The sequence below is a fragment of the Aulonocara stuartgranti genome (assembly GCF_965226115.1).
Source record: "Aulonocara stuartgranti genome assembly, chromosome: 4".
Taxonomy (NCBI): domain Eukaryota; kingdom Metazoa; phylum Chordata; class Actinopteri; order Cichliformes; family Cichlidae; genus Aulonocara; species Aulonocara stuartgranti.
Genome location: NC_138942.1, coordinates 15,699,480 through 15,723,190, shown reverse-complemented (window position 1 = coordinate 15,723,190; position 23,711 = coordinate 15,699,480). Strand labels below are relative to the sequence as shown.

The 23,711-nt window shown below is 38.4% G+C and overlaps 1 protein-coding gene across 4 annotated transcripts; it reads right to left on the bottom strand.

Annotated features, from left to right (window-relative positions):
- Nucleotides 1–123: 123 nt before the first annotated feature.
- LOC309705484 (nuclear GTPase SLIP-GC-like) lies at nt 124–19,724 on the bottom strand (the record flags this gene model as incomplete). 4 transcript variants are annotated; one of them, XM_082531363.1, is made up of 19 exons in its annotated part: nt 12,939–13,011; nt 11,577–11,601; nt 11,337–11,420; nt 10,225–10,312; nt 9,733–9,946; nt 9,418–9,636; nt 7,560–7,760; nt 7,310–7,482; nt 6,617–6,671; nt 6,441–6,528; nt 6,230–6,351; nt 4,270–4,446; nt 4,023–4,177; nt 3,787–3,904; nt 3,548–3,656; nt 2,143–2,271; nt 1,939–2,022; nt 1,770–1,851; nt 124–1,294 (listed from the first exon to the last, which is right to left on the bottom strand). In XM_082531363.1, exons 4-19 carry the CDS (start codon nt 10,278–10,280, stop codon nt 1,141–1,143), a joined length of 2,136 nt encoding a protein of 711 aa, XP_082387489.1. In that variant the 5' UTR covers nt 10,281–10,312; nt 11,337–11,420; nt 11,577–11,601; nt 12,939–13,011. The 4 variants fall into 4 exon arrangements, with proteins under 4 accessions (XP_082387489.1, XP_082387488.1, XP_082387487.1 ...); XM_082531364.1 differs by lacking the exons at nt 124–1,294; nt 1,770–1,851; nt 1,939–2,022; nt 2,143–2,271; nt 12,939–13,011 and adding exons at nt 13,463–13,657; nt 14,192–14,727; nt 17,849–17,879; nt 19,502–19,724 and having other exon boundaries at nt 3,498–3,656; XM_082531362.1 differs by lacking the exons at nt 11,577–11,601; nt 12,939–13,011 and having other exon boundaries at nt 1,177–1,305; nt 1,783–1,851; nt 11,337–11,414.
- Nucleotides 19,725–23,711: the final 3,987 nt, after the last annotated feature.

Sequence of the window (23,711 nt, the reverse complement as noted above, 5' to 3'; positions counted from 1 at the left end):
AGGAGTAAACACTTTTTCACACCACTGTATGTTTGTCACGCAATGCAATCAATTTTTTGGTGATTTTAGGGTAAAAAGATCTGGGTTAAAAACAAATTTCCTATCTAATGATTACAATAAATATTTGCTTGCACGTAAGATTTATTGAACAGTATACAATATCAAATACATGCATTCTTTTAGAATCAGTACAGATAAGGAAGCAAGAAAGCTAAATGATATACTAGCTGCATCACAGTGTGCTGGATTAATTAACATTTAAATGCTCTATGCAACAATCTCAGTTTGGTTCATCTTTTTCTTCAACAACTGCATGGTCACTTAAAATTATGAGATATAAATATCTTTGTATCACCAGTGTAATAAAGGAAGCACCTTAGTACCTTTTTGTAATGACATTACTAAGGTTACAGGAAACATGACAGTAAATGCTAAACGTGAATGAACTGTTACAGGAAGAAATAAAGTATGGTGGGTGGAAGAAACACGAGAGAATTACTGAAGACAAAAATCAAAACAGGAATTTAACAATATGCACAGAAGTAATTAAAATTTTAAACATTTAACGTAACAAAAAATAACAAAGAAACAACCTGAACCTAAACTCAAACTGTAATATATTCACCAATAATTCCAAACCCAGAAAAAGCTAAATGGCAGGGAGATGACAGAAGTAGCTGATGATTTCCTGCAGCTTTACTTAGAGCCATTTCTCACTATTTGTCATGTACACATATTGTATAACTGCAACAAACAAGTATTTGTCATTAGAACTGTGATGTAAAATTGGTACCTTTTCAGTGCTGGATGAGGCTCAATGTTTAACTGATAAACACTTACATTAAAATAAATGTTCCCATCCCAATGAACCAACAGTATACACGTCAACTTAAAACATTAAATTATGATATTTAAAACAAGCAAAAAAATCAAAATGCTTTTGGAAACTGTAATCTCAGACTCTTACAATTAAAATCATAAATCTCAGGTTTGAATGGAGAATGCATTACATGTCTTCACGCTCTGCTATAAGGGATTAAAAACTACAACAAATTTTTAAAAAGAAAGAAATCAAAACATGATTTAGACCCTCGTGATTAACACCTTAATATTAGCAGTTTTAATTGATATCTATAATATTCAAGATGCTTTTTGTATAAAATTCATTAAAAGGTCAAAAGTACACATCAACACAACATTAAAAGAGAGCAAAACAAATATTACTGTGATAATATGTAAAGACCTCGTGTCTCTAATCAGTGTTTCCTCAGGGATGTCCTGTGGGTTATCAGGCCTCAGCTGTTTCTGTGGAGCAAATGAAAAATGGGTGCTGGATGGATCAGTTAAATTTAAATAAAAACCAGTGCTGTCACCGTTAATCTCGTTAACGTGAACCGATCCATGTTAACACGTCAAAACTGGCAAATCCCCGTTAACGAGTTAACGAAGATTAGTCCCTGTGAGGGGTTAGAAGTTCACGCTAATGCCGTCATCACGACTAACACGATTAATAATTAACTCATCTGGAGAACACTCTGACTCAAAATCCTCTGAATGTTTCTGTCAACGCATTTCAGGCAGTTTGTCCGAAGTTTGTCTATTCTGCACTACAGATGGGTTGAGTGCATTAAAAATGTTTATCGTGTTAACTTTGATGACGTGTATTAACATGATTAATGCTAACAGCACTAAAAACATTGTTCAAAATAATCAGAAAAATAGTTCATGATCACAGCCTTTTAAACAATTTGTGACATTTTAAGATTTACCCAGTGTGGTTACTTTTTTCATCTTGATCGCCATTAAGTTCATCACAGTGTTTCTTCACCATCTCAAGATCTTCCAAAACATCTAAAAACAAAGTATTTGTTTTTATTAAATATTTATTGTTAGTGTTTGTATTGAGAGGATTCCTAACACTTTATATATTCTGTTTACCTGGCAGTGAGCAGGCCTCAGTCTTGAGTGAGTGTTCAATGGACTCCTCCATGGTTTTCTTCAGCGTCCTCAGGACAGTTTCCTAATTTATCATCAAAACATTTGTTACTTTTTAAATAGGCAACTATTGAATCCAAGAATAACTGGACAAGAGATAAATTATTGGTTTGATATGTTTCAAGACTGCTTGGAAAAAAAAACCCTTCAAATCGTTCAACTGCTCCAACATGGCATTTTTTGCCTCTTCAAACATGTCCATCTTTGACTCCACATGTCTCTCAATAGTGTCCCTCATCCTCTTCAGGGTGCCTTGTCCTTCAAATGCTGCTGCTTCTACAAGGAGACAATCATTTTCATGCACAGTTGAATAGAAATACCGAATTTTTCTAACCATAAGACGCATCGGATCATAAGGCGCATTAAGCAAAACAAAACAGTAAGATAAGTCAAACTTTACTCAACTCATTCTTCTTGCTTCCTCCACTTTCGTATGTGAAATGTGAAAATGAAAATTACCTGAAGCGCCTCAATGCTATGCTTTATATTAACCAAAATGTCATATAACTGTATAGTGTAGTATTAAGTGGACACGACCCTGATAATAAAGGCATTAGACTACGTGTCCTTTAGTGGTAGAAAGTTGGAGACTCTCGCTCACACTTGTCTGTAGAAGTAGATAACAGGGAATCATCTCTCAGTGGAAATGTACTAGAATACTGTGGTTTAGACTAGAGTGAGACAGACTGTAATAAAACTGTTAAGCGCACACTGCCATTTGGAGATTCACTGCAGTGTCATGTAGGACGCATCTCCCTTCTGGAAGTAATAAAAGTGTAAAATGGTCTAGTGAGCAGTGTGTTGTCTTCCATTAGATGTGGATGTGTTGGTTTATTTCATTGGATATTTTTGAGTTTATATTAGTTTAGCTGCTGCTGTAATATATTCAGTCTCATGGCAATTTATTTGTTACTACAGACTGCTGGCAACACTGAGCATCTGTTGGCGATAAAATGGCCGGCGGTGACAATCCAGCAAAGTGGAAGTGTCTTGTCCTCCTTCCTGTATCCTGACCGATACACCATCTTGTTAGCTGCTAAACCTAAAAGAACTAGCTCTCACCTAACACTTCTCAACATTCAGTAACCTTACAAAAGTCACTGCTGTTTAGTTTTCTCTTTTCATTTATGTCTGAAGTGATAGCAGAGCTGTACGTTTTAATTTTTTGAGAAATCTCTCAGTCAGAACATGGTATATCATATTTAGGTGGAAACTAGTGAGCTAACGTCCTGCTAGCTTCTAACCCAGTTAAATTTAATAAATTTTGTTTTCATGGATGTCTGGATGTTAAACGGATTACGACTGGGATTATTCTGACTATGGTAGTCGTAATGTTCCGACAATCCATCAAGGGGTGCGGCTTCCTTGCTTACCAAAGTCGTACTAAAACATTTTTTGACAGATTTTTGAATGCTGTGTACCACATGAAACGGTTGGAGGTCAGTAAGCACAACCAGAATTCATACATAAGGCGCACCGGATTTTCGAGAAACTAAAGGATTTTAAGTGTGCCTTATAATGCAAAAAATAAGGTAATTCACCTCTTTCTTACCTTCGTAGCATCCTTTCATGTTATTCTTGATTGTCTCTGTCAGACTGTTGTAGATCAATTTCTTTTGTGTGAGGATGATTTTGTTGAGCTTTGTCTTCATTTTGTTTTCCTTAGAAACATGAAATACAGATTAACATTATTTAAAACAGCATTAAGGTAAAATAACACAAGTTCAGTGTTTGAATGACTTTCTAATAATAGCTAAGCTAACAGGTTCATGGATAGGGAAGTTCTTTTACCTCGGTCTGGAGAAATGTCAGTTGCAGTTCGACATTTTTGTACTTTTCAATCAGTGAATCAGTGCTGAGTGAAAACGCATCAATGGCCCCATTGAAATTTCCACATCTTAGGTCGTTTCTGAATGGGGCAAAGATGTGGTTTATAATAGCAGTATTAGCAAGTTTATGATATAGTGCAATTTGGATACATGTATTGTTGTACATATTGATGCTGTTCAGAATTAGATTATTCTCACGGGAAGGTCTTTCTGAATTTTTCATCAATGCTTTCAGTCAAACAAGATGCTAATATCATGTTGAGGTCTTTTCGCTTCCCTTTTTTTGGTTTCTGGATGCCATCATTCCTAACTGCAAACTTTAGCGTCATGTGAAAAGCTCCGCCACTCGTTTTCTGAAACAAAACAGAATTTTTTAAATTTTTTTTTAAACACATGGTCACAAAGTATCCTTAGGTTTTGTTCCAGTTGTAATTAAAACACATACACTGGGGTATAAGAAGGACCTCAGTTTTCCTTTACACAAATTTTGGGATTTTTCAACTCCGTCACGTAGGTGTTGTTCAAAAGCTTTTGTAATGTCTTCAATTGCTTTTTTGACTCGATTAAGTTGGATGCTCAAGTTTCCCTCAAGGACTGCACACACCTCGTTTTTTTGTTCAACCTGAAAAACAAGAAAGATCATTATTTAAAGCAGCAAAACATCACATAATGGCGCTCTACTCGCTTTTGAGGCGGTCTTGACAAACCCAAGTTTACTCTAGACTCTAGTCCAATGATTTTTTTTTTTTTTTTTGCCTTCTGCAGGCCAATCAGTCTCTATTCTCTGTGCTTTTATATGCTCTCTGTCATTCTGCCTTACAGACTTATCCATGCAACTCGCCTCCTCCCCATCTTCACCTCACCCTTCACTCAGAGCTAGGGCTGGGTATCGTCACTCATTTCTAGAATCGATGCGATTCCGATTCACAAGGTCCCGAATCGATTCGATCCACAATTCGATTCAATTCGATTTGATTCAATTTGAATCGGGAAATTTTGCCTCAGACATAATTCAGATCATGCATCAGTACATTTCTATATTTTTATATCTATAAAAAGAAATGTGACACTTGTGAGACATAATCAAAGGTGTGAGCGTCACAGCAGATGCCTTTGTGTCAAAGTAGTTGAGGATAAAACACAGAAAAACATGAAGGTGATTTTCCTGGCCCTGGATCTTATAAAAATATTCTGCAGTAGATCAAAAACGAAACAAAACCATTAATAACCATATGAACATTACGTGATGCTGCTGACATAAAGCAGAGATTTATTAGAGACACAGCTGAGCATTTTGCAATTTTGCATAATTTTAACAAGTTTAAATTTGTTCAGCATTCAACAGCAGAAATGAGGCTTTCTTTTCAGAAGTTAGGAAAAAACAGCAGCCGACAGCGCTGTAAACAACGGTAGATTTGTGCATAACAAGCAAGCGAATAATGCAGAAAAAAGATTTTTAGACGGGAAACTGATCTTGAAGTACACAGAGAGAGAGAGAGAGAGAGAGCTGTGCATGTAGTGTGATTTTATCGAGGTGGCAGCATAACAATAAGAGGGAATTCATGACGATGTTTATATGAAGCGTAGTTTGCTGCTTCTTTTGCTGCTGGTTCGGTCAATATTGTTTGGAGAGAGATAAAAGCTGCAGCTTCAGAATCAGGACAAAAAGGGCGTAAACACAAAGCGCGGACCCGCCGTCGGATCAGAATCAGCGAGCTGTCGGCTTTCAGCCCCGACTGTGTCCGGGCCGTCGGGTGAGAAAGGCGACATCTCACTGATTCTGATCCGTCGGAGGCTCCGGGCTTTGTGTTTACGTCTTTGTGCAGAATTCGTGTTCCTGCTCTCATTTACTGTTTTAGCTGTTTGGTGGTTGTTGAAATTTTGTGAGGTTTAACCTGAGATTCTGGCATTTCGGGCAAAATAAATTTATATTAAAAAATCGATTCAGGATTTTAATGAATCGATATCACGTTATCCAAGCGAGAATCAATTTTAATCGATAAATCGATAATCAAAATCCACCCCTACTCAGAGCCCCATCCAAACTACCATCTTCACTACCCCAACAATCTAGACTCTCGGGGTCCTGTCCTAACTCCCATCATTTCATCTGTGGTCTCATTGGTTCACTGGAGTCTCATTGGTAAATAACTATTTAATCAAATTCTGTATCTCAATAAATAATATTCAGTTCTTCCAAATAATCTCTCCCCTTTCAATCACTAATAATAAATTACCACATATAGATTTATGATGTCCGGTATCCCACATTTTCAGTGAAGGTCAGCATGTCTTACAATATATGTTAGTAAACTTTAGTGAACATTTTATGAACATTTTTATTTTATGCATTTTCTAATGACCTTTAAGAAGATTATGAATGAGGCTTTATTGCCTGATCTTACCACTTCTCTGCTTCTGGCTCCTTGAATCAAAGACAGAATCCCATGAGCTCCAGACACATAGTTTGAAGTCTCTGAATGAGCGTCATTTAGATTTTTCAAAATTTCCTTGAGTTTCAGTATTTCTGTTATAAATTGAAAAAGAAATATAAATCTGAGCAATACATTTTCTGTTACACAAAAACATACCATCACCGGTAGTGACTTCACCTACCATTGACATCTGGATTTACATTCTCCCCTTTGAGGAACTCTTTGGAGCTCACTGTGAAGACTTGGAAACTATCCTCACTGAAGTGATTCTGAGAACATTTTTGTTAGTCAGTTTTTATTTTTGGACCGTTTAAGAAAATAATTGTTTTAGATTTTGCTGTCAGATTGTAAATTTACCGTAATCGTTTTCCGCTTTTTGAATTCATTCATCACTGCTTTCTTGACTTTGTTTCTTTTAGAAAGGAAATAAAAATTGGATGTAAAAGTAATTTATTGTTAGTATTGTAATGGAAAATTTCAATTATTCTTATTTAAGGTTCAAGCATTTGTGTGCATACTTAGTTGTGGCACTGTAATGAAAACTTCCACTGAGCAGTCTAAAACTAGATGAACTTATTTCAGCCTCAGTAGTTGAAAAAATAACTCCTTTTGCAGGTGGTCATAATGCCAAGAGCATGAAACAGGATACGCATTGTTCAGTTAGGTTTCAGAGCGAGCTGCGTCATGTGCTGTATGATCACTTTCGGACTTCCTCACTTTTTTGGGGAATAAATAAAGGTGAGAGCTGCACTTCTGTTTCAGAGACTGCATGAAGGCGCCTGACTGTGTGTGCTCTCTCTCATGCGCATGATAATAACGAATGTTCATTACAGCCGAATGTGTCTGTGGACTTTGTTAATTAAATTTCTACAACAGCATTTATCTAATTAGAAACTTATTAAAACACATATACATAGATTTTTTTTAAATGTATAACTTTTAATAATGACTTTTAAACAACAAAGCAACAAAAAAGTGAAGTGTATGGTCACCATGTGTATCTGTGCCAAACTTTCTTTGTAATTTGATTTTTTTGTATATTTGACTTACATATCATCTGGTTTTTCATTATCTGACTTGGTGCAGATAAAATGAATTTGCTGACACTCGCCACCATTTCCCAGCAGGCTGCTGGCATCTTCCAGGATTTCCCAGGCTTCTTTTTCTGATGCTGCTCGATTCATTTCAGTCACAATCCACACTGTAGAACAACTGGCAATAAACTGAAAAGGAAATGAATGCATGTAAATTATAAATAACTAATGCTTTGAAGAAACATGACATGACTTCTGTGAATTACCTCTTTCCACATTTGATCTCTGCTTCTGTTAGAGTCACCGTTTCCAGGAAGGTCCATGAGTGTGACATGATCAAGAAAATCATTGTCTGGCACTTTGACAGTCACACACTTCACAAGTGGCCAGTACCACCTCTTTACTTCTTCTGTCTCATTTGACTCACTTCTTGTATATCTCACAAATTCTTCAGACAATCCTTCAGCCTGCAAAAAACAACAACAACAAGATAAATATAAGCCAATTGAATGTATGTGCCCATAACAAAGGTTTTAATGATTGCATGAAAAAGAAGATGGGAAATTAAAATAAGACATCCTATCTCAAAAATCTGAAATGAAAACCAGGAAAATAAATCCAAAGTAATTAGATTTTTTTATTTAAAAAAGAAAGAAAGAAAGAAAGAAAGAAAGAAAGAAAGAAAGAAAGAAAGAAAGAAAATAAACCTTTTTTATATTTTACTGTGGATCACAGTAAGTGGCCTGGTTCTTAAATAGTGATTTCTTCTACTGCATGTAAACATTTGAAGCACTTTATAAAACTTGCCTCATTACCCCAAGCACTTTTTTCTGGGTATGTTATTTCTAGCTAACACTTACAAACATTCATTCTCTGATGGATGCATTGAAGATCAGCTTTACAAATGTGAAACTCTTCAACACCTCCACAAAGAAAACTGCAAGCTCCATAGTAACAGGATAATCAGACAGCAACAGGATAGTAAACCATAAAATTTTAACCACCACAATTTCACTTGTTTTTTTGTTTCTTGTTTGATGGATGTCAAACATTCTGGAAATGAAGCACATCGACATATCGCCGACATATATCTGCTCAGCAATAAACTGCAGCAACATCTGATTCACCAATGCTTTGTCTCTGTCTGCACTCTCCATTAGGGTGGCATTACATAGCGTGGACATCTTCTGTTAAATCCAGAATTGAATTCAAAATCCTGCTCCTCACATACAAGGTCTTAAATAATCAGGCCACATCTTATCTTAATGACCTTGTAGTACCATATCACCCTATTAGAGCGCTCCGGTCTCGCTCTGCAGGCCTACTTGTTGTTCCTAGAGTATTTAAAAGTAGAATGGGAGGGAGAGCCTTCAGTTTTCAGGCCCCTCTTCTGTGGAACCAGCTTCCAGTTTGGATTCAGGAGACAGACACTATCTCTACTTTTAAGATTAGGCTTAAAACTTTCCTTTTTGCTAAAGCATATAGTTAGGGCTGGACCAGGTGACCCTGAATCCTCCCTTAGTTATGCTGCAATAAACGTAGGCTGCCGGGGGATTCCCATGATGCATTGAGTTTTTCCTTTCCAGTCACCTTTCTCACTCACTATGTATTAATAGACCTCTCTGCATTGAATCATATCTGTTATTAACCTCTGTCTCTCTTCCACAGTATGTCTTTATCCTGTCTTCCTTCTCTCACCCCAACCGGTCGCAGCAGATTGCCGCCCCTCCCTGAGCCTGGTTCTGCCGGAGGTTTCTTCCTGTTAAAAGGGAGTTTTTCCTTCCCACTGTCGCCAAAGTGCTTGCTCATAGGGGGTCATATGATTGTTGGGTTTTTCTCTGTATCTATGAAACGCCTTGAGGCGACTTTTGTTGTGATTTGGCGCTATATAAATAAAATTGAATTGAATTGAATTGAAAATCTTCCTGCTGCAAAGGTGCAGCATCAGGGTAGCTTAATGCTGCTTGGGTAACTATTGACTGCTCACTATGTGATGTTCATAAGCCACACACTGCTATGTATCTCACCCAAACTGTGGTCTAATATATGCTTTAAACTGCAAGTATTCCTTTGTTCTAGAAGAAGAACCAGATTTTATTTTGGTCTGTATTACTGCACACTTACTGAGTCACTTTTCAAAATTTTTATCTTGGACATTTGAAACTCTGGAATATCTATGAAATATTTGTTGTCCATGAGGCTGTGAGTTGATTTTTCTTTCCACTCTTCTCCATACAGCGCTGACAACTTTCCATCAGGGTCAAGACAATCATCATTACCACCATCATCATCATCATCTTCTTCAAGAGCCAGTTTTAGGGACCGCACCTCAATTTTCCAATCCTACAAAAGATTATATCTTAATTTTAGTAAAGCAGTTTTTGTATCTACATTGTAACACATTACTTCAAAAATCACCATATTCATATTTCATTCTACCTTTTTTGTAATGAACTCGATGTGTGCCTCATACTTTGATCCATTGGTAGCCTCCACCTTTATCATTACTGAGGTACATGCACTGACACTTCCAGAAGGCAACAGGCCCTCCTTATTTATGATGGCATTGATTAAAGAACTCTTTCCAGCCCCGGTTCTACCAAAGACACCAACCAGGTGTCTCCTTTCTGTCTCCAAATCTTTGATTTTATCCCTGTTGAATGAGTTTAAATATGGATTAACTGACCCATTCTCAGAAATATCAAACTGAAAATGCAGTAAAATCAGAAAAAAAAATTTTTTTAAAATGTGTTGAAAAAATTCAACTGACTACTGGAACAAACTACACAGCTCCATGCTGAGCTCTGACCGAGTTTAAATCTTTAGTATGTTTATTATACCAAATACCAGCAAAATGTTACAGACTGTCCCAACTTCCTGGGAAATGGTTGGAAGAACATCCAACAAAAATAGAAAATCTCTATTACTCACTTTAGGAAAGCGCTGAGCTTGTCACGGCCATGTAGTCCTTCACTGACACGTCTCATTATGTCTTTGACATCAGACAGTATTTTTGTTTCTGTCAGAGAAACAGAAAAAAATCCTAATAAGTAGGAACCTGGAACCAGTGTAATGCAAATATGGTCCACTGATATGCAAATGTAACCCATGGTTATTTTATTGCCAATTGTATTCTATTTTTATTCTAATTTTAAGTGTTACTGTTTTGTTAAGTGTTGAGTTTTCCCATTTTCCCATGAATGCACCATAGCGCTGTGCGTGGTGACTTTCTTTCACTGCATCCGCCTGCATGGAGCTAGATGCGCAAAGCTGTGTGGAGATTCAGTCCTGCAACGTGTTGCGCTACAGAATTAATGTTTTCTTTGAAGAATATCCTGGCTGTTTTTTTTAAGTGGTAGAAATCTGCTGCAAGGACCGAGCGGTGCCATCTAAGGACTGGATGCCACTAGAGGTGCCTAGAAAGGACGTTCTCAATCTGAAGGCCACCTGTTTCCTTGGAGAGTGGTAGGATACAACGTTTTGTAATTTTGTTTAAGGATTAACATTTTTTAATGAGATCTCAGGACACTTTATGTTGCTACTTTTTTCCTTTTTGGGTCAGATCTGAGTCCACTTAACACAAAACCTGATGCACCAAAAAGCAAAACAGTGACTAAAGACAATTCAAATAACGTGAACACTTACCACATACTGAACACAAAGTGCACTGAACTGAAATGGACAGCATGCCTGATACATTTATGGACACTTGAAGTGATATGTTGTACATTGTTGAAGATAAAGGTTTGTTCATGTCTATGTTTTGGACCATTTAAATGTTGAATACACTCAAATCACTTTTTTCCTTAAGTTGTTGTCAGTGTCTCATTCTGAGTGGAAGGTTTTTCCTTCTTTAAGTTGAGTTACCACTGCCAGTCTCCTTACGATCCCAACTGATCCCAACAAGAGGAGATTCTGAAATATTGATTTTTCCTTGACCTTGGATGACAGATTACTGTGGATTTGACTGATTTTGACTACTCAGTTAAAAATGGTGACACAAAGCAGGAATAAGTGTGAGGATTTCATATATGTGTGTGTACCTGACTGTGATCCTGCTGCACAGTTGTCTTGTCGTTTAGGAGATGGTTGCCATTCGCCAAACTCAAGTTCTGACTTTCTTTTTCCTTTTTGGATTTACACAAAATAATACAATTTAAAAAGAAAATCTGAATATTGAAACTTCTGATTATGGTGTATTTTAGATGTTGCAAAAATAATACTGTGAAAATAAATAAATAAATTAGATGTATTAAAATGAGAGTGAGATACATTTTTCTCACCTTTTTCACTTATGGATGGCAAATCCTGTGGAAGCATATAAATATTCAACTTTCACATTTAAAGTTAAATTATTATAAATTGTACATGTATGCATAATTGAATTTACAGAAGAAATCATTGCTCCTGTACAGAAACAATTTGTTCTTTAACAAACTGTCAAAAACATTCACATGCACTTTTTAAAATGTACACACTTATATTTACATATATTCTCAACTAGCACAGTGATTAAAAAAAAAAGCTGTTAGGGTAAAATGTGTATTCCAACATCAGGCAACTACATCAGTTGTTTAGTGGTTGGTGGAGGTTGTAAGAACTTTAAGTCGCAGGGTGGTCAGGCTTGTGTGACTGGGGCCTTGCTTTGACTCAGGTCACCTTAGTGTATATTTATGAAGAATGAAGGCATGCTGCTTCATTATCTGATTTCCAATAACCCTTACCTGATCCAAATCAGCTGTTGCTATCACTATGTAGCAGGGTGTGGTTTTTGCAGGGTGACACGATAGGACTTTCATGAATTTCCCCCATGCACATTAGTGGTGTGAGATACTGCTGGATTTGGTATTCCTTTTATACTAAGTAAATAAAGGCCCAGTATCAACGATTCTGATACAGATACTGATGCTTTTTAATAATTATGGTGGATGGTGGATCAAACTGCTAAATCAGAATGAATTTTCATGACCTATAAGTGTTTGGGGGATTTTCTTTTCTTTGGATTATTAATAAAACCCAAGGACAGAAAACATATAATGAGAAGTCTGTATCACATCTACTTGTAGTTTAAATATAGTAACTGCACAGTATCCTTTTACAGTTAACACAAAGGGGTTATGATATATTCGTGATATTTGTTTCAATTACAATAAATGTTATTGTGACACTTGAAAGCAGCAGCACTTAGATGGCCAGGTTGCCTCTTTGATGATTCTAGGAGTAACAAAGAAACAGAAACCAGTATCCCAAAAAGTTAATTCTGTTCATCTGGACTGTTTTCAGTGGGAGAAACGTTTCATCGCTCATCCAAGTGACTTCTTCAGTCTCAGCTAACTGCAGGTTTCCCCAACCTTATAAACATTTGCACTTTACATAGTTGGGAAAACTTGGGATTTACTTACCTGGATGATTGAGCATGTATCAAGACAGAAACTAATATCAGTCTCATTATGCTCCTATTTATCAATATCAAAACAAACTTTGGCATCTATATTTTGGTTTGATCCGCCCACCACCAGGGCCATGCAGAGCTGTTTAAAGGGGTGCTCAAAGTTAAAAACAGGCACATAGAACCAGGCTGAACAACAACACACATTCTTTAAGAATCTAATACGGAATCGCATCATACTATATCACTGTTTTACCTGATGGGGTACAATGTTGCTGTTGAGGAGTTTCTGCTGATCCTGCTCCTGATAGTGCAGGAGGAACGGGCTGTGTTGACTAAAGAATACGCTGTACACCTACTTACTGGCTTTTGTTGCATCAGTCTCCTACAGCTCTGCACCGCTCAGACGGCAAAAAATGCGTGTGCTCTTTGCGAGTTCGTTCCCAGTTCGTAACCAGCGCGCTCTGCCATCAAGGGCGATCATTGGTTAATGGTAGTCATGTGACTGATGGAAACCACATCCTTTTATTTAGCAAAACTATGATTAATAGTTAAATATTATTGTTGAGGGGAACAGACAGGACTCCACACGCACACAAAAATAAACAAAAAATAGTAATAAAAATAAAAAATAAATAAAAATTATACTCAAGAAAAGGGCACTTGGGGCACCCATCAGGAAAGGGGCAGGTCACACATCTAACCTTCACCAACTCCTCCAACAATGAGTAGTCTGCGTGCAACCCCAATTCCCTGTCGTACAATCCCTTGGCACCTTACCAGAACGCTGTATAGCCCTCCTCGACCAAAGTTGGGTGTAGACATCCTGGTAACACTGTACACCTGCTGCACCTCCATGGCGTCCTCCTGGCATTCCTGTTGAAAATGTCCCAGGTCCCCACACTGCTCACGCACCTGTCCCTGTGTCTGTGCAGCCACCAATGAGCCAGGTACAGCGCCTGTCACTGCCAGGACCTGGGGATAGAAAGCAGAGAGGAAATGGTTGTTGGAGCGTAGCCAGTGGTCCTTGATTGTCAGTGTCGCCCCCTACTCCTTGGGGCCAGTAGGGTACCAAAAAGTGATCATCTGCCAAAAAGGTGTTTCCAGCATTTGTCAAAAAGTTTACTGCAGGAATTTAAGCTGTTATAAATTACTTGTTGACTTAAAATCTGTCAAAAATATCGCTCATGATGAATATCAAGTAACTTCAAATCAGGGTAAAACGTAATTGACAATAACAATGTTTTTTTCAAGAGAGAGCTAGCCAAGAGGGCATCAGAAATAACAAATATAACATCACAGTTCTATAATCAAAAAGAACTGGATTGATGGCAATACGGGTACAAATACGCATAAAGCCATAAAGATACTTGGAAGACAGATCATTTCTTTATTTTATATACAACCCCTTCATAAACCCTGTTGACTAAAGTGTATTTACTAACATAAGTAAAGATATTAGACTTAAAAAACCAAAACATCAAAAATCACTCTTTTGCAGATGCTCACCTCCCCTGGCTGCGATCTTCTGGGGTTTTCCGTCCGCGCCGCCAGGTGTTCTTCAGCCAGCCTCACTGCCGCCTCCAGATTGGGTGGCTTGCGACACTTGACCCAGTCCGCCATTTCCCTTGGGAGCCCCTCCACAAACTGCTCCAGAACGACAGCCTCCAGCAGCTGCGCCTCCCCTTGTGTCGGGCCAGGATGCAGCCACCTCCCCGCGTCGTACCGGAGCTGCTGGGCAAAAGCCGAAGGCCCTTCTTGTGGTCCCATGCGGCAACCACGGAAGCGGCGACGATGGTCTTCTGGAGAGAGTTCCAGGTGGAGCGGATTCGCAGCGGCCCCAGACTGAGGCAAAAGGTTTAGTAGCATCTGCGTCTGCCGCTGGTGCAGTACTGCCTGCTGCTGCTGTAGTACTGCCTGCTGCTGCTGCAAGTCCGCCATGTCGGCCAACATTTGAGCCAGTGCGCGAACTTGCTGTAGATTCTGTGGGTTTGACATGTCGTAGCGGCAAGCTGGGCACCACTGTATCACTCTGTTACTGATCTCTGTTATGACACACACAAGGAGACAGTTCTGCGTCACGTTTCACTAATAGTTTTTATTTAGTTCACAACTCGAAGCCACTCGTTTCACACCGTGGCAGGCATCAGCTCTTTCTCCCAGCCTCCCCTGCCACTGTCACCTGAACTCGCTCTACCCCTCACCTGATGCTAAACCACAACCTGCCACAAAATGATATGTTGAAATTTAATGTAATTAGCGCACCATAAAAGTTCTAAAACAAAGTCACCTGTATGTATTAACGTAAGTGACACTTTTCAGATGAAAGATAAGAAATAACAAATTAATTTCACTCTGGGTCCAGCCAGGCATGGACTGGGACAAAAAATCCGCCCGGGCATTTTGACTAGAGACCGGCCCACCAGGTTATATAGGAAAAACCACAAAGCCTTTGAATGAAAACAAACACTGTTGTCACAGTGATGTACACTGTCTTGTTGGTATATATGTATCAATCTAATAAACTTAAACCTACACCATCCTCCCTTCCTCCCTATTCTGGTATTCAAAACAGTACTTAACGGAAATATTAAACAACCTAGGGTTGACAAATCCTACCCCCCCCCCCCCCCAAAAAAAAAACAAAAACAAAAATAGGGAACCACCCCCCACCCTCCGCCTCGTGATGCTTAATTGACATAATCGTCTTTAATTTAATGCACATGTAAAAACAAATGCACAGAAATCAATTATTAACACATTACAATAATTAAATAATAATTTCTTCAACATAATTGTAGACTGCACAGATGATACCTTCAGAAAGGAAAAACTACCATAGCTTAGAGTATATATTAAACTTAATATTTACTAGATACAATAATGGATTTTTATACATTTTACATCAGATGAAAACTTTGTTTGTAAGATTCAGATAATTATTTATTAAAAACCAGACATTTTAAATGAGAATTTCCCTGTTAATGCCCTACCTGGCCCCCTGGCAAAACTTAGCTAGATCCGCCCCTGCACAGTTACCAGCTGTCAGCTACAAAGCATCCTGGTGTTATTTATCTCTCAGAAACAGTTCATAACTTCCCTTCAACTCATTCATGTCACCTAAAAGGTAAACCTGTTTCTCCATCACCTGTTCAGCTCTGATGATTCAGTAAGGACATTTCCTGGTTTCATCTTCATGTTTCCCTCTCACCACATATCCAAACCGACATCATGACCAGCAGCTTTACAGCTGTTGCTCCAGCCAACATCAGCTGATACTAGAAATTAATATTAAATAAATTCTAACAACAGCTGATCAAGCTTAAACGTGCTGCTATTGTTTAACTCGACATCCGCTGGTTTCCTCTTTCTGGCGCAAAGTGGGCAAGCGCGAGAGACGGGACAGAAAAGACGATCAGCTGATCATTGATCGAGGGTGCATCCAACCTCCTCGGCTGTAATTGGTCCAGCCCAGAGTTTATCATGACACTTTGGCCAATCCATGAACTTTCATTGTTTATACCGTTACAGAACAAAACAAAACAAACAAACAAAAAAACCATCTGCCCATCAAAAAACGAAAAATCACCGCCTACTGGGCAAATGCCCGGTATGCCCAATGGCCAGTCCAACTATGGTCAGAAACAAAGTAAAACCTGATCTGCCGATCAGGGAATGAGAAAAGCAGGAAGGGCTGACGAGAGTGGCTGGATGTTTGTCAAATGTAGAAACTGTCTTGGTTCATTGTTGTCTGTATGTCAAAGTTCAAATGAGTTAAAGGGGTCAAGTAAAGAAAGAAAAACAAAAAAAACTTTGCAAAAATGAATAATAATAAATTAAATAAAAATAACAAATCACTTACAACAGCAACAATGAGTTTGGTGACAAACAGAGGTGCTGTTTCAACTTATTCAGATTATTCTCATGTACTATTTCATCAGAAACACACATTGTTGACAAAGCAGAACAACAGGATCTGACTATCCTTCTTCCTTCTTCTTCTGACAATAAGAGAAGTAAAAAAACAACAACAACAAAATGCAGGGAGGCACACACTGGAACAGGGTGAAAAGAAAAATCTAGCAAAAAGTAAAAGTCCAAAAACAAAACTGAGACTCGGTTTTGCAAAAGGTGTAGTTGACTGTTTGGCAAAAGGCAAGTGAAAGTGGATCTCTACATATAACACAACGCTAAACCTAGACAGAGTAAAGTGGGTGTGCAGGGAAAAGCAGAGCTCAGAAAACAAAAAAGGGGGTGGGGGAGATGAAGAAGTGGTGTTGATGCATGACTATCCTTCTTCCAGAGCTGTTTAGATAGATAGGCATAGTCAAAAGATGCTTATATTTAACTCTGTGACGATTAAACACATAAAATATGTAATAAAATAGCCTTGTCCAGATAACAGAAAAATAACTGCTATGGAAAGTCACACGTAAAGCAAGGTCAGGAAGCCTGCTGGAGGCAAAAAGTGTCATGTTCTTAATGAAAGAGTACGACAATAAGACTCACTTTCAGTTTCTGATAAAAAGGAAATGAAACTGAACTAAAGATTAAATCCTGCCATCTTTCCATTTACAGGTTTTCATACACAAATCTCCCTAATGCAAAACTTCCCAAAACCTAAATGCATTCACCAAATTGTTTCTGGTTTTCTTTATTACCAGTGTTGGGGAGTAACGGAATACATGTACCGGCGTTACGTCTTTTAAATGTTATACCTCTGAAAACAGTCGTTTATTGCAATGAAAGTGAACATAAATATTTCACATTCTGTACTGCTCAATGTCACAGAGTGGAAGGAAAAGATAAATAATAAACCAAAAATAATAAAGCGCTAACTATATATATATATATATATATATATATATATATATATATATATATATATATCTGAGCACGTTCCCTCACAAAATGGATGATGATAGCCACCTTTCTAGCTCCTGTCGTTTGCTTAACGGCCATTATATAGTACAAAACTGAGGCTTAAAATTACTTTGTCTGTCTACTAAAAAAAACTATAATAAAATGCTTCAAGTTTGTTAGGATAAATTGAAATATTTAACCAGACAGTGCTGCTTTACAGATTTGACATTTGTGACCAACTTTAATGCATATAAAATCAGAGACACTGATATTAAATTCAGATTAAAAATTCAAACTGCTCACCTTTTGTTGAAAGTAATGCTGGAAAAGGCTGCTGAGGGAGATGTGAAATAAGCAGTGGGACACAAACTGTCACGGACCCGGCTCTGGAGGACTTGGGGGTCCGTGAGCAGGATGGATTATTATTATTATTATTATTATTGTTATTATTATTAGTGTTGTTGTTGTTATTTGGGGATGTGTGTTTTTCTGCACTATGCTGTGTTCGGTGTTCCACTCATATGTAGAGGCAGGGTGTGTACATGTGTGGCTGGAGGATGGAGAACAGCCACATGCAGGCCTGATGGGTGTGGCCCTGCAGGAGGACTGGCCACACCTGAAGTTCCTGCCACACACCTGTTGGTGATCAGGGCTCGTCGGGGGAGCTACTTAGGAGAGTGTTGGAGCTCCCACCGGCACGGGATCATTAAGCTAAGACTCCAAGTGGAACGAGGGACTAGAAGGGCAGCATGCACAGGGTGTGCAGAAACACAACTGCCGGGAGCACGAGCACGGACGTCGGAGGGGAACACACACATGGGAGTCTAGGGAGCAAAGGGGATTTATTGTGCATCTGTTACCTTCACTGTAAATAAAGTGCACTGTTTGCATCGCAGAACTATGCGTTTTGGGTCCTCATTCCCCCATATCCGCACGGTCTGCCAGCCAGACCATGACACAAACAGGACACATTAATTATTATTATTTAAGTCATCCTTTGCTTTGCTCCTGCTAAATAGCTTTAATAAAATATCCTGCATTCAGAAAGTCTAAAGTAAAGAGCACAGAAAAAGTGGTTGTATGAATGGGCGTAAATGGGTGAATGGGGCAAGTTGTCTAAACCCCAATTTAAGATGGGCAGCAACACCTCAACTGAACATAATGTCACTGGAAAAAGAATAAAAAATTTTCTGACAAAATACTTAAAGACTTTTGCACTTTAAGAACGGAGGGAGAGGAGAGTACTTTTTCTCAGACTTAAGCTGAGTTTGATAGAAAAATATTTACAGTTTAAAAACCAAATATAAACAGTTCAGCTAATATGACACTTTTGGTTCAATCCTTTTTTCTTCCGTTCTAACACCTCCACCCATTTTGTGGATGAAAAAGTTATTTTTGATCTGATATGATTTTCTTGGCTGTGCGGACCAATCAGTTTCAGTTTATACTGTTTATTCTTGTGCTGTGTGCAGCTGGGTTTGCTAGTTCACAGACTTTATAGAGCGCATTAGATCATGACAAGAAGGAATGCAATGTACATTTTATCTCTTACACCCTAAACCTCCCCACCCCCAACTTCCTGGCACAACCCACGGCTCTGGAGAATGTACAAAATGTTTACATTGGACTGCAGAACAATGTTGCAGCACTTTTAGTAAAAGATTTTATGTTTCACAGTTAACATATCACAGCAGTATCAATATCTGTACCCATCAGGGACACATTTCAATACTTCACCTTCAAATCTCTTCAGCCACTTACTTAGGCCCAATTTTTTCACACAAAATTATCCATATGCAAGAAACTAAAACTAAAAGATAAACTGTAATATTTAATTTTAAAAGTACTGCTTGAAAATGAGGCCTTTGTAATCAACTGCTCCTTAAATGCAGTGACTCTGATTCTATATTCAGATAAACTTTTATTCAATTCAGATTAAAAGTTTAAACTACTTACCTTTGGTTTAAAGTAATGCAGAAAAAGACAGTTGACAATAAGAAAAGTAAATAAAAAAAAATGCAGGGAGGCACACACTGGAACAGGGTGAAAAGAAAAATCTAGCAAAAAGTAAAAGTCCAAAAACAAAACTGAGACTCGGTTTTGCAAAACGTGTAGTTGACTGTTTGACAAGTGAAAGTGGATCTCTACATATAACACAACGCTAAACCTAGACAGAGTAAAGTGGGTGTGCAGGGAAAAGCAGAGCTGAGAAAACAAAAAAGGGGGTGGGGGAGATGAAGAAGTGGTGTTGATGCATGTAGAAAGCGGTTTTGTTTGGTGACAAACAAATCGAATGGATTAAAGTTTACAGATTATTACAGATTAAAAACAAAAGACAAGAAATAAGAACACTGTCTTATATACGTATATAGCAAAAATAGTGATAAAATCGCACAATTATGTCCCGTTTTCTAAGCTTCATTCCGTACTAACAAACAGAGGCGTCATAAGGATGAGAAAAGTGATAACATGAGCGCTAGAAAAATAGTAAACCGTCAATTACTTTTAGTTTTAAAAAATATTATTAACCTATTAGAATAAAGGCATGTTTGTTTCATAAGGTACGTGTTGGGGGCGTTACAGGAGTCAATTTCGTTTTGTTCTGGCAGCAAATAATGAAATCGAGTCAGCGTCTAACACTGCCCCCCCTCCTTATTTCATGATTTGGTTCGGTCCAGTGCGCCAGGCTGAGCGCCAGAGCACTAACGGATCCGGTGTTTCATAAGAGTGAGAGAGACAGATGGAAATAATAAGAAGATAACGAAGTCCATATGAATGAAACTGCTCGACATTCCTGGTATTTGTAATGTGTTGTATTGTCGGTTTATTTTGGTTTTCCAAAACAAAAGGAAAACCAAACAATAATGATTATTAAAAAAAAAGAGAAAAAAAAAAAGCATAGCATAAGCATAAGCTTTTTTAATCCCACCCTCTTTCCACTAGTTGGTGTCATGGAAAATTTAACAATAACCTGCAACACACCCAGTGTGCTTGATTTGAAGTGGGTTTAATAAACACATTGCAATGTGGAGAGAGCATCCCAGTGAAACACCAGGACCATCTCTGAATTGTGGCCACCGCCCTTACATCTTATATACAGACACACAGACAAAGAACATTCCACAAACTCGTACACGTTGGTATAGCCCCCCCTCTCACGGGGGGCTATACCTTCTCCCTCACAGAATTATGACCTTGTTTTCTGCTTGGCCATCACCTAAAGATTTACATCCCTGATAAGCAGAAGGAGTCTCACTATCTGTTTAACGTCTCACATTACAACGGCCTCACTGTGTTAACTTTCCACATGCATGTAAACTAGTGACAGGAGTGCTCTTACTATAGTAAAGTGAGAAAGTGATATTACTATAACTGATGTACTATGATTAAATATGTGATTAATATATGAGAAAAGAAATCTGCCACCACATTGGTTACTAACAGTCAGCACTTTTTCTTCCTGTTTATCGATCACAAATTCTTCCTTACAATTTGTTACATGTATTTGCTTTTATAACCCCAGTAACGCATGTAAAATCTAAAAAATACAAAGCAATGATAGGAACAAAGCATGATGATAACAACAACAACAAACTTTATTTATAGAGCACATTTAAAAACCAGCGGTATACCAAAGGGCTTAACATAAGAGACAGAGAAGTAACACGAGTATTATAAGGCTTTAGCAAAGTATCAAATATACTCACAGGTCAATGCCACTAATACACAGGGGTAATATAAAATGCATATCAAAATAAAAACATAATAAAAGCACAAACCATAAAAAAAATATGTATAAGAAAAAATAGAGTAAGTCTAAAAGTCAGGTGCGAGCATTAACAAGCACCCTCACACACACACACACACACACACACACACACACACACACACATGGAGACAAAAAAAAGCTTCTTATTTGTTTCTTTACTTTATGGTTGTGGTTCACTCATGTCATAACTGCTGCTGTGTTTCTTTAATTCATTACTGTAAAATTGTATACAAAAGTACACACAATATTTAGTCTTATTTACTTATTATTAGTCCTATTTTTAGAGTTTTTTCAGTTTAAAATAATGATATAAAGAATATATAAATAAATACACCAATTGTGCTCACCTTGATAAAAGCTTTGGTCACATTCTCACACAGATAACCAGACCTATCAGCATGCACCAATATCTTTTAGGAGAATGATTAGAGTTTGGAAATGAGGAAATGCGCTGGCTTCCCTCACATGAAGACATGTACAAATTAACCTTCCTTTAATCTCTCTTTCTCACTGCTGAACATACATGAATGCAAAGACATACTGAGCAAGATAAGTATTGTGAAAGGAATATATTTGCTGTGATTTGAATTGCATATGTGAGTACTGTGAGAGATCAATAGCTCCAGTTTCCCCTCCAAATCACCTATCCCGCATCCTCCTCTTCTTTCTTTACCTCTTTAAATCAGGCTTTTCAGCTCTGTTTCGATCTTTACCTTTATTTACGCTATCGTTTCCTTATTTGTGCATTACTCTTTCCTTTTTAATCTCCCCCATCTTGCCTTGTTTTCTTTTCCTCCCCCATGTTCTAAAGTTGGCTCAGCCCATGGCAGACTGCTGCCAATACAGACTGATTAGCTATAAATCTTGCCTCAGTGACCAGTTACCTTACAGAGATCAGACAGACAGAAAGACACACATGAGAGGAGGCTGAGCGAGTGTGTTTGTGTTATGCTGTGTGTGGGTACAGCCAATCCTAGATCTGTCCGACTTACCGAGCCTTATTAATACAGCAATGACTGATACTCTCACTTTCAATCCATCGTGCTGTTAGGATGCCTGGGTCGTTGACCCAGGGTTTTTGAGTTTATTATATTATTTATACTTTCTAGTCTTTGGTTTCTTTGAGTTCTGTCTTATGGTTTATGTCTGTCTTCTCTAGTTGTTCTGTCTCCCCTGTCACCTGTATCCCCTTGTCTAGTTCGCGTCTCTGTGTATCCTTAGTTCCTATATCCCCGTGTCCAGTCAGTGTCTGTGTCTGCCCTGGTCCCACGTCTCTGTTCCCTCTGTGGTGCCTGCATGTGAGTCTGTGTCTTTGTTCAGTCTGTGTTATGTGTTTCCTGTTTTACTTTGAAGGTCTCTGTCTTATCTCAGTGTGTTCAGTTTACGCTTCTTTGGTCTCGTCAGTTCTGATTTGTCCCAGCTGTGTTTCCCTCCTGTTACTCATTCCCTGATTGCTCCCTCTGTGTATTTAAGCCCTGTGTTTCTCTGTGTCCGTGTTGCGATCTACCGTTTATTTTGCTGTGTGTTTTGTCAGTCCGCCGGTGTTCGTTTATTTTGACTTTTTTCCAGTTATGTTATGTTTGAGTTCAATATTAAAGCTGTTTCGGTTTAAGTTTGTTTCTGGAGTCTGCACCTTGGGTCCTATTCCTGTTTGCACACAGCCGTCACTTAACACGTGCACCCAGTTTAAATATTAAGCTATAACCAAAAGCCAGGCCGATGACCTGAGCTTTTCCTGTTCTCGAGCCTGTTTGAATGGGAAACACTTGTGCTCATAATCTTTTGACTAATCCCACAGGAATGTGTCTGTGTGTTTGCGTGTGTGTGTCTTTACTCTCTTTGCTCTTCTTTCACCTGCTAGCGCACAATCAGCTCTGTCAACTAGTGATGGGCAGATGAAGCCCCATGAAGCACTGAAGCTTTTCATCCAATTGGTTCACCCCAACGCGAAGCTTCATGAAGCTTCATTTGCTCTAGCAGGACACCTACTGGACGTAAAAATAATAGCTGGCATGAATTTGAAGAGTGTGGCATTTTGCACACAGCCTGTAAATGTCAACAACAAAAGGAGTGTGTAAAACACCTATAGTGTAGTGATGGCAGTATACTGTGTATATTTATGCTGGCAGTATGGAAAATGATTATTTGCGGCAAAGTTCGAACCGCTTCATGAACCAGTCACGTGGTACAGCCGGGCAGCGAGGCTTCGGACGTCATCATTTTCAGCTCCTCCCATAAATGAAGCAAGCCTCGATACGCGCTTCGCGGAAACGCCCCCTCCATTACTCGACACACGCTCCGAAGCCTCGATACAGAACGTCCCATCACTACTGTCAACATCATTAGCTGAGGCGGTTTTCACATCAAAGTTAACAACAAGCTAACATTTTGTACATC